Here is a 13033-nt window from a genome sequence, read left to right as displayed (position 1 = left end):
ATGGGGCGGGTGGAAGCACCCGGGAGGGGCAGTCTGGCTACCGCTGCCTTCGCTCCTTCCCAGGCCCACAGGAGCAGCGACCAGATCATAGGGGAAGTGTTTTGACCACAGTGAGTCAGGAACAGGCTCAGGCCCCTGTCATACAGGCAGTTGCAATGCCCTCCAGCTGTTTATGGAGTAGTTTGGTGATGGGAAGTGGACTCTAAGCTGGGAGAAACTGTCTCTCCTGTTAGGCGGAAGCTGGAGTGCTGGGGAGGAAAACTTTGCCCTAGGCATGAGGCACATCCCACACCCAGCGTGGCGCTGAGGCCAAGGGGCGCAGGGAGGCCTCTGGGAGACTCGCATGTCAACCAGCTGCAGTTGCGGTACTAGGTCTGTCTCTGTCTACAGGAAGAGGAACCTTCCTCCTGACAGACAGCCCTCCTCTTCTGAGAAATTGTCCCACATGCTGCTGACAGGGCCTAGGAAAGGCAGGCCAGACCTTGCTCCTTAGGGCCCCAGGGATTCCAGCAGGCTTTGGGATCCGGGGACAGAGAGGCTGAGCTGGAGTCTCCCTGGCTTCCCTGAGCCCTGTGTGCCCAAGACTGCTGATTTTTCATTTCCAAATTCGGCAAACTGCACTTGGAGTGGAAGATAACCACTGACGCATAGCACTAACTGGTAGCAGATCCTGGCAGGGGAAGCAGAGCCTGGAAAGAGAAGCAAAGCCAACCAGAGATGGAGCCCAAGCTCCCTGGGGCCACCAGCCTGCTCTCTCCTCCCTGTCCTTGTCCTTTCCTCCCTTCTCCAACCTCTTCCTCTTCCCCCTTCTCTCCAGCAGCTCCCCTCCCCAGGAGCCCCAGGGGTCTCCATGGCTTCACCCACCTCCACCAACCCAGCACATGCCCACTTTGAGAGCTTCCTGCAGGCCCAGCTGTGCCAGGATGTGCTGAGCAGCTTCCAGGGGCTCTGCGATGCCCTGGGGCTGGAGCCCGGTGGAGGGCTGCCCCAGTACCACAAGATCAAGGCCCAGCTCAACTACTGGAGTGCCAAGTCTCTTTGGGCCAAGTTGGACAAGCGAGCAGGCCAACCGGTCTACCAGCAGGGCCAGGCCTGCACAGGCACCAAGGTGGATGCCTGAATCAGGGGTGGGGGCCTGGGGGAGTGGTCAAAAGAGGGAGACAGGGTGCTATGCCTATCCTGCTCTGCCCTGTGTATTTACAGTGCCTGGTGGTGGGTGCTGGGCCTTGCGGGCTGCGGACGGCTGTGGAGCTGGCACTGCTGGGAGCCCGCGTGGTGCTGGTAGAAAAACGCACCAAGTTCTCCCGCCACAATGTGCTCCACCTCTGGCCCTTCACCATCCATGACTTGCGGGCACTTGGTGCCAAGAAATTCTATGGGCGCTTCTGCACAGGCACCCTGGACCACATCAGTGAGTACCACATGGTGGCCTGGAAGGGCGGGTGCACCCAGGCAAGAGGAAGGCCCTTGGGGGGTTGCTGGGTCAGCTGAGAGGCAGACCACAGGATCCACGCCATGCAGGTGACCTTGAAGACCCAGGTCAGTCACATGTGAAATGTAAAGTGATCTTAAAGACCTTTTCCAGCTTTGACCAGGGGCACACACACCAGTGTTGGGGAGGCTGGGCAGCCTTTAGCCCCTTGTCCTGATGCCCTCTCCCTTCCAGGCATCCGGCAGCTTCAGCTGCTTCTGTTGAAGGTGGCATTGCTATTGGGAGTGGAGATTCACTGGGGTGTCACGTTCACTGGCCTCCAGGCCCCTGCTGGAAAGGGTAAGTACTTTTATGCTTGCAGAACCCCCATCTGCCGAGGAAGTCTTGGCCAGTGGATGGACGAGGGTGGGGCCAGATACTAGCTGATTCTCCCTTTCTAATAGTAAGACCTAAATACAATTGCTTTTCTAGCTTGACCTGGGATAAAAGGGGCTTCTCTGATTTATTTGCACCTTTCCTATTCCAGGGAGTGGCTGGCGTGCCCAGCTCCAGCCCAGTTCCCCAGCCCAACTGGCCAACTATGAATTTGATGTCCTTATCTCAGCTGCAGGAGGCAAGTTCATCCCTGAAGGTGAGTGATCCCTTCCCTCAGAACAGCCAACATCTTGGGGTCTGCCTAGCCTTTCTAGGTAGCTAGGCCCCTGGTCCTCCTGCCATACTCACCTATACTCTGCTAGGCTTCACCGTTCGAGAAATGCGTGGCAAACTAGCCATCGGCATCACGGCCAACTTTGTGAATGGGCGCACAGTGGAGGAGACACAGGTGCCCGAGATCAGCGGTGTGGCCCGAATCTACAACCAGAAATTCTTTCAGAGCCTGCTCAAAGCCACAGGTCAGAGCTTCCTCCTGTTGGCTTTTCCTTCCCTTTGGCTGACTGTGGGCTTCCTCTTGCCTCTTCTTCCCAGACCTGCCCTTAGTTCTAAGAATGCCACACACATCCACTTGGTCCAATTTGGTCCAATTTGGTCTTGGCAGCAAAGGCGAAAGAACTCTCCTCCCGGGACTAAACAGCCATAGCTGCACTTGGTCACCCCATATAAGAAACCTTGAAACTCTCTCACTGAATATCTGAAAGCAAAGGAACTATGTGCTCCTCTGTGCTTTAGTATGAAAGTACTGTAAACCGAAAGCAGAAGTGGCCCTTCAAGAGGATGCCTACGTTTACTCTAGCACCACCATGTGACCATGTGGTGCAGGTACCCAGATGCCACCCCACCCGAGTTTCCCTCTTTGTTCCAAACTGCCAGGTCTCCAGGGCCTGAGACAGATGGTCCTTTGTGCCGCCCGCCTGAGGCTGTGCTCTGCAGTGCAGCACACTCTGCAGCCTGAGCTGTGACCTCAGCCCTCAGACAAGGGCCATGGCTGGAGTGTTTGGATAGGTGGACTCATCTCCTGTCCCCTCCCCTGTGCCCCCAGGCATCGATCTGGAGAACATTGTGTACTATAAGGATGACACCCACTACTTTGTGATGACAGCCAAGAAGCAGTGCCTGCTGCGCCTGGGAGTGCTGCGCCAGGTGGGGCCCAGGCCCAGGGAGGGAGAGGCTGGCACATGGGCCCTGGGAGCAGAGGCCAAGCCTGGACACGGTCTGCCCTTGGGTACGGAGGGACCCCATCCTCTCCTGCCTTTGTGCTGGAATTAAGCTCTGTTCCGCTTGGATTTACATGGCAGCAGAGATTATATTTGGGACCAAACACCTTATACCAGCCACAGTGTATGAGCTGCATAAGGACAAGAATTTTTGCCTCTTTGCTTCCTACTTGCTGCTAATTGCCAGTGCCTAGAATAGTCCCTAATGTGCAGGAAGCACCCAATAATGTAATTGCTGAATGAATGAATGAGTCAAATGCCTACTATGTGCTAAGTACTGTGTTGACAATTTAATTTGCATTTGCGTATCCAATTTTCGTAAATGTCTTGTAAATTAGGTATGTTGTCTCTAAATGATGGATAAACTGAGGTCTGACAACTTCAAGGCCAGTTTATGACAGCTGTGATTTGGGCTACATAAGCAGAGCAGGACCTAGACCCCCCAGCAGCGGGACAAGTAACAGAAGGCTATTGGAATTCTAGTCAGACCTCAGCTTTCAGTTGTCGTGTGGTCTGAGAAGCCCCTCTCCTTTTCTGAGCCTTAGAAGGGTGTGTGCACCTTCTACACCTGAGAGGGCAGGGCTGGCCAAGTGACCCTGCCCTCAGAGGTCTCAGAGGTTCTGATCTGTTGGCCGTGTAGGACTGGCCGGATACTGATCGGCTGCTGAGCAGTGCCAATGTGGTGCCTGAGGCTCTGCAGCGCTTTGCCCGGGCAGCTGCTGACTTCGCCACACATGGCAAGCTCGGGAACCTAGAGTTTGCCCAGGATGCTCGTGGGCGGCCTGACGTCTGTGCCTTTGACTTCACAAGCATGATGCGGGCAGACAGTTCTGCTCGCATCCAAGAGAAGCACGGTGCTCGCCTGCTGCTTGGACTGGTGGGGGACTGCCTGGTGGAGGTGAGGGCTTCTGGAGGCACAGGTCCCACAGAGGGAGGAGGCTGCCTAATGGGGAGGGAGATTTGCCTGTCAAGGGGAGGTGCTGGGGCTGCTCGGTGCTGAAGGCTGCCTGGCGGGTGAGGGTCCCTCTGCTCTGCTCTGCTCTGCTCTGCTCTGCTCTGCTCTTTGGACATATCAGGACTTGGGATGCTCCCGCTGGATTCTCACTGAGCCGTCTCCTCTTCCTTGGACATGTAGCCCTTCTGGCCCCTGGGCACTGGAGTGGCCAGGGGCTTCTTGGCAGCCTTCGATGCAGCCTGGATGGTGAAGCGGTGGGCAGAGGGCGCTGCACCCCTAGAGGTGCTGGCTGAGCGGTGAGGCCTGAGGGGGCAGTGGTGCAGGCGGGTGGCTTATGGGGCAAGGGAAGAGGGTGCCGGGGACAGAGGAGGGCATGCATGGGCAGATGGGGGTGGGTGCTGACAAATGCCTTCCACCTGGCCCCCACCCTCACCCCTCAGTGAGAGCCTCTACCAGCTTCTGTCACAGACATCCCCGGAAAACATGAACCGCAACGTGGCCCAGTACGGGCTGGACCCAGCCACCCGTTACCCCAACCTGAACCTCCGGGCTGTGATGCCCAATCAGGTGAGACACCACCCCAGGGCCCCCAGGCCAGCCCTTCCTGCCCAGTCACTGTCCCTGCGATTGGTGGGATGGAGGGGCTCTGTGGTCTGCTGTCTTGAGCCCTGAGGGAGCTGTTTTAGGTCCGGGATCTGTATGACGTGGTCACCAAGGAGTCTGTGCGGAAGAGTGACAGGACGGACTCAGGGACTCCCTCCACCGGTGAGCACCCCCCCCACCCTGCACCCCAGTGCACAGCATCCAGAGCCCTGGAGTGTTTGATGTTTGTGGGAGCAGTTTGGAGCCCTCTGGGGTGTTGGAAGGGCAACAGAGCCCTGAGCAACAGCTGCCTGCCAGCTGTCTGGAAGTATTTGCACATGTTATACTTTGCTGCAACAGCTGAACTGCCCTCAGCTGTTCTGTCAACCCCTTCTAGCCTTGCAGTTCACAGCCCATAGCCTGTGTGGCTGGTGGTGATTTCACTTTATTTGTCCCTCACTTTATGCCAAAGAGGGATTGTTAAATGAGAGTGGGATGGAGACGCTGCGGGCAGTGAGCGTTAGGCTGGTGCCCCCACACAGGTGGGGAGTCCCCACACCCAGCAGCTAAGCCACGTGCCCCGCATAGGGCAGGGGGGCCTTGGCACAGTGCAGCCTTCACTCCCAGGGTCAGCGGGCACCCAGGAGGACCTGCTGCACTGGTGCCAGGAGCAGACGGCTGGGTACCCAGGAGTCCACGTCACTGACTTGTCTTCTTCCTGGTCTGATGGACTAGCTCTGTGCGCCCTGGTGCACCGGCTGCACCCTGGCCTGCTGTGAGTCAGGGATCAGGCTGGGGATCCCCCATGGACGGTATGCATGCCCTTGCTCCTCCCTCTGCCTCATGGTAGGGAGATTGCTGGGCAGGAGTCCCAGCTCCACCTCTCCCTTGTCACTTTGCTTCCCAGAGATGGTATTCCTGCTCAGCCACCTGACAGGACAGAGCAAAATGCATTCAGATAGGGGAGAGTTTTGAGTGGTAGGGGGTCCCCAGGCCAGAAGGGACTGTCATTGGGGAGCAGAGAGAACAATCCCTCGTGCCCCCACCTCCTTTCGGTCCCTTGCTTCCTGCTGGCCTTAACTGCCCACCCTTCTCCTTACTCAGTGGAGCCAGCTCCTTGTCTCCATTGGCATCTCTCCCTGGCACCCCACAGGGACCCCTCAGAGCTGCAAGGGGTGGGGGCCCTGGAAGCAACTGCCAGGGCACTGAAGGCAGCAGAGCACGAGCTGGGCATCGCGCCCGTGCTGTCTGCGCAGGCAGTGGTGGCAGGCAGTGACCCGCTGGGCCTCATCGCCTACCTCAGCCACTTCCACAGTGCATTCAAGAGCACACCTCACAGCCCAGGTGAGCTGGAGGGGATGTGGTGGGCGGGGGAGGAGTGTACATGCAAGAAAGAAAGAGGAGGCCACCCCTGAGGGTCTGCCTGGGCGAGAGAGTGGCTCTTTGGGGGTGCAGTGTTGACCCCTCATCTACCCTGACACCTGAACTCTAGCCGCAGGCCCTGTCAGCCAAGCCTCTCCTGGGACCTCCAGCGCTATACTATTCCTTGGCAAACTCCAAAGGACCCTACAGCGGACGCGGGCCAAGGTTGAGTCTGAGCAGGGTCAGGGATGGGAGCGCTGGGCTAAGGACTTTCAGAGTGGAAGGGAAGAGATGGGGCTCAGGGCCTCATGCTCACAGCTATAGGGCTTGTTGCAGGAAAATGGAGAGGATGCTGGTGGCAAGAAGCTTCGCTTGGAGGTAAGTGCAGGCATGGGCGGGTTGCTCTCCCTGTGCATGTTCTGTTTCCCTTCTCTGTCCCATCCATGGCTTGCCCCAACCCTGTCTCCCTTCCTGGTCTTACTTCCTTCCCCTCCAGCCCTTTCTATTCATCTGCACACATCCCCTCCCAACTGATCCTGTCTGAACACATGTTTTCTTAGGTAGAGGCCGAGACTCCAAGTATTGAAGAGCCATCTATCCCTGAACCCAGTGCACCCCTGACACCCCCATCCCAGAACCAGGAGGTGAGAACCAGGGCCCTTTCTGTAGGCAGAGGCCTGGAGGGTCAGGGAAGGAGTGTTGCGGGGACAGGAAGGACTTTGCAGCTTGCCGTGGCTCCAGCTAACCCTGTGTCCTCTGTATCCAATGTAGGCTGGTGCTGAGGACCTGTGTGCGCTTTGTGGGCAACACCTCTACATCCTGGAACGCGTCTGTGTGGATGGCCAATTCTTCCACCGAAGCTGCTTCTGTTGCCATACTTGTGAAGCCACATTGTGGCCAGGTGGCTATGGGCAGCACCCAGGAGATGGTGAGTGGGCTGGGAGACTGCTAGAGGGACTTTGAGCCTGGCCCTGCCTGGGGGGCAAGGAGCTTGAGGGTGGAGAGGAAGAGGGGTGCTGGGCATGAGGTAGAAATAGTCTCAAGATGACACTGTCTTCCCCTGAGCTTAGAATCTTTTCTGTCCCCTCCAAAGCTCTAATGCAGGGTGCTAAGGAACTAGAAAGCTGGCAGAAATGCACCTGCAAGTCCCTGTACTGGGGACTTGTTCCCACCTTCCCTGCCAATTCTTATGTGTGGGCACTGGGCTGTCTACACCTGATTTCACCCCCTTCACTCTTTCTAGCACATTTCTACTGCCTGCAGCACTTGCCCCAGCCAGACCACAAGGATGGCAGTGACAGACGCCCTGAGAGCCCGGTAAAGAGTGTGTGTGGTGGGGGGCATAGGAAGCAGGAAGGTGTCTCTCCAGCCCAGCACTCTGCTGTGCGTGAATGAATGCCCCCCTCCTCTGGACTGTAAGCTCCGATGGAGCCTGTCTGGTTTTACCTGTTATATCCCAGTATCCAGAGCACTGCCTGACAGTGTCCACTAGATGGCAATAAGTGAATGGTGCCAGAGCCAATGCTCCAAAGGGGGTGGCTTCGATGCCCCCACCCTGGGCAGGTCCCTAACCATATCTCATGGTGGCTTTTCCAGGAGCTTCCTACACCAGGTGAGAGTAGCCTGCCAGCAGGTACCTCGACTCCCACAGCTCCGCAGGAGGGGGCCAGTCCTGTCCGGAGCCCCAGCCAGACCAAGAGCCGTCGGCGGATCCGCCTCTCCAGCCTGGAACGCCAACGGCTGTCCTCCCTTAACATTACCCCAGACTCGGAAATGGAGCCTCCACCCAAGCCCCCTCGCAGCTGCTTGGTCTTGGCCCGCGAGGCCCTGGAGGGCAGCTTTGTGGGCTGGGGCATGCCAAGCCAGACACTGCAAGGTGACTTCTCACAGATGTGCTGAGCCAGGGTGCAGATGGGGTGGCAGGACTGGGATTCCTGTAGGAGGACTCTGGGGAGTGGAAAGGAAGTCCATGGGGATCCCAAGCCATGTCCCCCCTTATCTGCTCAGTTCATGAGGCTACAGAAGAGGAAGAGAATCCTTCCTCCAGTGAAGGGGAAGGAGAGGAAGAAGAGGCTGTGGCTTTGGACTCAGACTTAGAGCAGGTAACTGGCAGGCACCTGGCCACCCACTCTGCCCAAGCCAGCATGCCTCCACCAGATCCACTCCGCCACCTCAGGAGAGCGTAGCCCCAGCCTCCTGAGCCCTCCTCCTGGGCCCTCCTCCTGGAATGTCCTCTCACCCAGTCTGACTTCACGCCTCCACACCTCCACCTTGTCTGCCAGAACTTACCCCACTTCCAGCCCAGGTTCTTTCTCACTCTTCTGGCTTCCTCCTACTCCTTTTCACTCTTACCCCTGACTAGCCCAACCCTCCCACAGACTCTGATGACACTCGCCAAGAACTCGGGCACCATGGACAAGTACCCAACGTGGCGCCGGACTCTGCTGCGCCGTGCTAAGGAGGAGGAGATGAAGAGGTTCTGCAAGGCCCAGGTGAGGCCCAGGGATTGCCAGAAGCTCTGATGGGGTCAGAGTTCTGAATCTGGGATCAGAGCTCCTCCAGTGCTCTGTTCTAAAGCAAGCCAAAGACTCCTGGGCCTCCTGTCATGTACCCCTCAGGCCATCCAGCGGCGACTAAATGAGATCGAGGCTGCTCTGCGGGAGCTGGAAGCCGAGGGTGTGAAGCTGGAGCAGGCCTTGAGGAGCAAGAGCAGTGAGTGAAGACACCCCTGTGCCTCGTGGGACTGTGTTCAGCAACCCCTGAAGCCACCAGGCTCTGGCACAGAGCAGGCCTGTTGGCCGAGTCACACAGCTACCGCTCAGACCCACAACACCCCTTCCTTGTCTCCCCCATGCCTCTGACCCGTGTCCCCACAGTTAGAGGCCTTGTGACTCCTGCAACCCTTCCTCTTTCTTCTTATCAGGTTCCCCAGAACAGCAAAAGAAATTCTGGCTAGAACAGCTGCTACAGCTTGTGCAGAAGAAAAACAGCCTGGTGGCTGAGGAGGCTGAGCTCATGATCATGTAAGGCACGGCATGGTGACAGTGGCACATGGGCCTGGCCCCAGCCCCAGGGGTACCTTGCACAGCTGTGCCTCTTCAATCCAACCCTCCACAGGGTACAGGAGCTGAATCTGGAGGAAAAACAGTTGCAGCTGGACCAGGAGCTGCGCGGCTATCTGAACCGGGAAGGTAGGCAGGATGCCTCATGACCTCTGATACTGACCTAGCAACACAGGTCCCCTAGTCCAAGTACCTCTGACCCAGTGCAGGAGGAAGCCAGAGAAGGGGGGCCAAAGCCCTGCTCGCCTTTCAGTTCAGAGCTGCACAACTGGGCTTCTGTACAAGATCTCCTTCAGAAATGGTACTGCAGCTAACTACTGCTAGCAAACCAATGGTGTGGAGAGCCCTCACTTCATAGTCTAGGCTGCAGAAATCACACAGGCTGGATTAGGCTGAGCCTCTCCTGCCTCCCTGCCCAGTGCGCTAAGCTTCACCTTCTCCTCTCAGAAGCCCTAAAAACAGCTGCAGACCAGCAAGCTGAGGAGCAGGTCCTGAGGAAGCTGGTAGACGTGGTGAACCAGCGGGACACACTCATCCGTTTCCAGGAGGAGCGCAGGCTCAGCGAGCTGGCCTCAGGGACAGGGATCCAGGGCTGAGGAAGGCGGGTTGCCTGCCTTCTTCCCTACGGGGAAGAGAGCCTCACCCCAGTCATCCCAGGACACTGCCACCCCTGCTTGTCTGGGCTGCTTGAGAGGAGGCCTCACTGTTTATAATAAAAAAAAGTTTCTGCCACAGTGTTTACTATGCATGTAGGGAGGAGGGTTCTGGGAGGTTGTGTCAGAAGATGCATTAGAACCCTAAGGTCTACAGTGATAACTACACAGACCCTTGGCTCCCATCCTCACCTCTACCAAGAAAAAGGCAGAGCCACTAGAGTATCAAGCTTTATTGTTCTTCAGCTCTGTCTCCCTCCTGCTGCCCCAGAAGCAGGGCTGGCTGGGGCTCTGGGCCCAGGTCCTGGGCCTCTCTTGCCCTTCCCAGCGCGTGCTGGAGCTCTGCCTGGGCTTTGCATAAGCCTTTGGCCTCCCACATGTGGAAGAGGTAGACTGCACCTGCACCCAGCATCAGTCCTACATTAGGGGTCCAGAGCAGTATGGCCACTTCCCTAGCCCCTTCTCCTGCCGCCAGGACACACAGCAAGACCAAGAGAAGCAGCCCCAGACCAATGACATTGCCAGCGAAGGCGGCCCACCAGCGAGCTTGAGCTATGCCCAGTCCCAGTTCCGTCCAGGCTTCCTTTAGCACATTAATCAACTGCAACCTCTCTGCTGGTCCTGAAACGAGGCAAGGCAGTGGGGTGGGAGAAAGTCAGAGTGGAAGCGTTGCTTGAGGTGGTGAAGAGCCAAGGGAAAGGGTAGGGGGTCGAGACTCACCATGGGTGGAGCTGGGGTTCTGCTGGGGGGGCACGTGCTTCACACATAAAGTAGCCATGAGGGCCTCATGATCAGAGAAGGGTGTACTGTGGTGAAGGTCATGGCCTGTAGTGGTTCTGAGAGTCTTACAGGAGATCAAGAACCCAGAAACTGCCTAGGAAAAGTAAGGACCAGACAGATGTTTATGACAGAGGGTCTCTTCCCAGAGCACCAGCTCCTGGCATTCCCTTCTGCAGCTCTCAGTAGGCTGAGACTAGATTCGAACAAAGGATTGGCGCAGGCTGAACAAGTGAACAGACACAGTGGGGGAAGGCACACTGGGGGAGCAGCCTGACCTTGTAAAGCACGTAGTCAATGCGGATGCCACAGGGAAATGGCCCCAGGTCCTTCTGGCTGACGTAGCAGTTCATGGGTACCATGGTATAGCCTTCTTCAGAGCCCTAGGAAAACAGGTGGTTTGTGCTAGGATGTGGGGGCCAGAAGAGGAAGAGAACTGGGGGTATAGGTGGGAAAACAGACAGGCAGGGTCTCACCTTAAAGTCCTGGGTCTCAAGGTAGGCATCACGCAGCCCCGTCCACTCCTTCAGCAGGCAGCTGCCCAGGTCTTCCGGGTGCATGTTGAGGTCTCCACACAACAAAACCACATCTGCCTTCTTGGATGTATGGCTGGCAAAACCAGGTTGGTGAGGAAGGAGTTCTTCCCTCACCACCTCTGCCCTAGCCCTAGCCAACCCTTGGCCCCAGGACCAGCCCACTTCCCCGTCAAGCCTAGGCTCACACACTGGATGAACTGGGCCAGTTCCCAAGCTTGGGCCACGCGATGTGCTAAGTAGATGTCCTTCTGTCGACTATACTCAGCATGGAGCTAAGAGAGATGAAAATAAAGCCGATCAGATTAACGATCCCAGGACCTGTCTATACCAAGCTTGTGCCTGCCAGTTGGCATGGTGTTTGGTGCCAAGCCGGTGAACTTTGCCCCTTTGTTACCATTGGAAATCTTGATCCATGCCTCACCCCCAGGCAGCACAGCCAGAAAAGTCCCACCTCTATGTTCCAGGACCCAGTAGCCTGTCCCAGCCTTACGCACTGCTGGCTTCACTCACGTGAGTCACGTAGGCATTGAGCACCAGTCCACTCAGATGGAACACCAGCAGCCCCACAGCCTTCCCACAGAACCAGTCACAGTGATGGATCTGCAGGCAGGAGGAGGCAGGAACTCAGGGCCCTGCACCCTCCTCCTGCCCTGCAGCTGTGGGAGGGCTGTGTTAGAGGGGTTAGGGGAGAGAGGCTGGCTTACCATGTAGGGGTAGCCATTGAGGCTGTACACATGCTGTGTGATTTCCTGAATTGGGTGTTTGGAGAAGACACAGAGACCACTGCCAATGATTCCGCTGAAAGCCAAGCCCTGCTTAATAACCAGAAAAGCAGGGAGGGAAATACCCAGCCCTCTTCTTCCTCGCCTCCCAGCTTTGATCGGCTCCTTCTTTCTCTACTCTTGAGACCAACCCAGAATACAGCTCAAGACAATAGTCTGTGCAGGAGGATGAGGAGGCAGCCTGCTAACAGACTGAGCTGAAGAGTTGGGCTCTTCCTGGGTCACCCTCTCCTGCTCCCACACCCAGAGGGACAGGAAGGAGGGTGCTGGAAAGACAGGGAAAAGCTGGCAGGGCCAAGCAAGGCTGCTCTGAGAACAGGCTCAGCCTTGCAGGCTTCTCACCTCCTGAAGTAGTGTGCAGCTGGATAGGCGAAAGACAGCTTCTGCCTCAGGTACTGGAAGTCCTGCTCACTCCACACCTAGGGAAGGGTGAGAATGCCTGCCTGGCCCTCCCCAACAGGGGAGTCTCCAACTCCCCCCTACCCCCTGTCCTGGGATCCGCACCCGAGCTGCACAACCCCACCTCCTCCAGCAGGGCCAGGTCGAAGGTCTCCATGTTCAGAAAGTCTCCCAGGCGCTTCATGCGGTCAGCCCGGTGCTTGCTCACGAAGGGAATGCCCCTAAGGAAGGAAGGTCCAGCCCAGGGGAAGTGACCGCCAGTCCCATCAGAGCTGGGGCCGATGGGGGCTCTGTTGTTTGGTTGGGGTTCCCTCTGTATCCCGAGATCGTGGGGCAGGATGGGGTCCTGGCCAGGCTGTAAGGAAGTCCAGCCTCCTTCCTCTGCCCGTGCGGGTGCAAAAGAGAAGGTGGCCCTCAGGCCGCACTCACCAGCAGTTGAGGTTGAAGACCCTCAGTCGCAGCGAGAAGTTGGGCTTCATGGCGGGGATCCCTCGGCGGAGGCGGAAGCCAAGTGACCGGGTTGCGCCTCTTCTCCTGGCGGCGAGGACAGGTGACCCGCAGCGACCCCGAGCTCCCCAAGCCCACTCGGCTGCGGCCCCGGGATGGCTCCTGCGTTACCGGGACAACCGGTCCGCGGGCCTGGATCCGGACGCCCGCCAACCCGGAAAGACGATGTGCGGCGAAATCCCGGCGCGCAGGGGTCGGCGAGGACCGCACGCGAGGCCTGGCGGTCCCAAGAGGGCGCCCGAGCCGGTGGCTCCGGGTTGCTTCGCCCGGAAGTTGGTTCCGGGCCGCCGCCGCCCGCGCACCCCTCTCCAGCCCCTCGCCGGGCTCGCCAGCA

The 13033-nt window shown here is 57.8% G+C and overlaps 2 protein-coding genes across 2 annotated transcripts; one reads left to right on the top strand and one right to left on the bottom strand.

Moving 5' to 3' along the window:
* Positions 1-850: 850 nt before the first annotated feature.
* Positions 851-9641, top strand: MICAL1 (microtubule associated monooxygenase, calponin and LIM domain containing 1; the record flags this gene model as incomplete). Its single annotated transcript, XM_080700732.1, has 24 exons — positions 851-1108; positions 1204-1411; positions 1667-1771; positions 1959-2063; positions 2170-2325; positions 2910-3010; positions 3725-3982; positions 4220-4335; positions 4480-4606; positions 4726-4804; positions 5249-5396; positions 5775-5965; positions 6120-6208; positions 6320-6361; positions 6544-6627; positions 6755-6911; positions 7227-7300; positions 7580-7859; positions 7991-8085; positions 8362-8475; positions 8602-8695; positions 8907-9006; positions 9101-9174; positions 9493-9641. The coding sequence occupies 24 exons, from the start codon at positions 851-853 to the stop codon at positions 9639-9641; spliced, it is 3204 nt and encodes a 1067-aa protein (XP_080556858.1).
* A 289-nt stretch (positions 9642-9930) lies between these two features.
* Positions 9931-12671, bottom strand: SMPD2 (sphingomyelin phosphodiesterase 2; the record flags this gene model as incomplete). The annotated part of the gene is made up of 10 exons (XM_080700681.1): positions 9931-10319; positions 10419-10572; positions 10754-10858; positions 10952-11084; positions 11201-11283; positions 11522-11611; positions 11716-11809; positions 12136-12212; positions 12317-12413; positions 12622-12671. 10 exons carry the CDS (start codon positions 12669-12671, stop codon positions 9931-9933), a joined length of 1272 nt encoding a protein of 423 aa, XP_080556807.1.
* Positions 12672-13033: the final 362 nt, after the last annotated feature.

This window comes from Muscardinus avellanarius (genome assembly GCF_963383645.1).
Source record: "Muscardinus avellanarius genome assembly, chromosome: 8".
Lineage (NCBI taxonomy): Eukaryota > Metazoa > Chordata > Mammalia > Rodentia > Gliridae > Muscardinus > Muscardinus avellanarius.
Note: the sequence above shows the minus strand (reverse complement) of the source record. Positions and strands in the feature narration are given on the sequence as shown.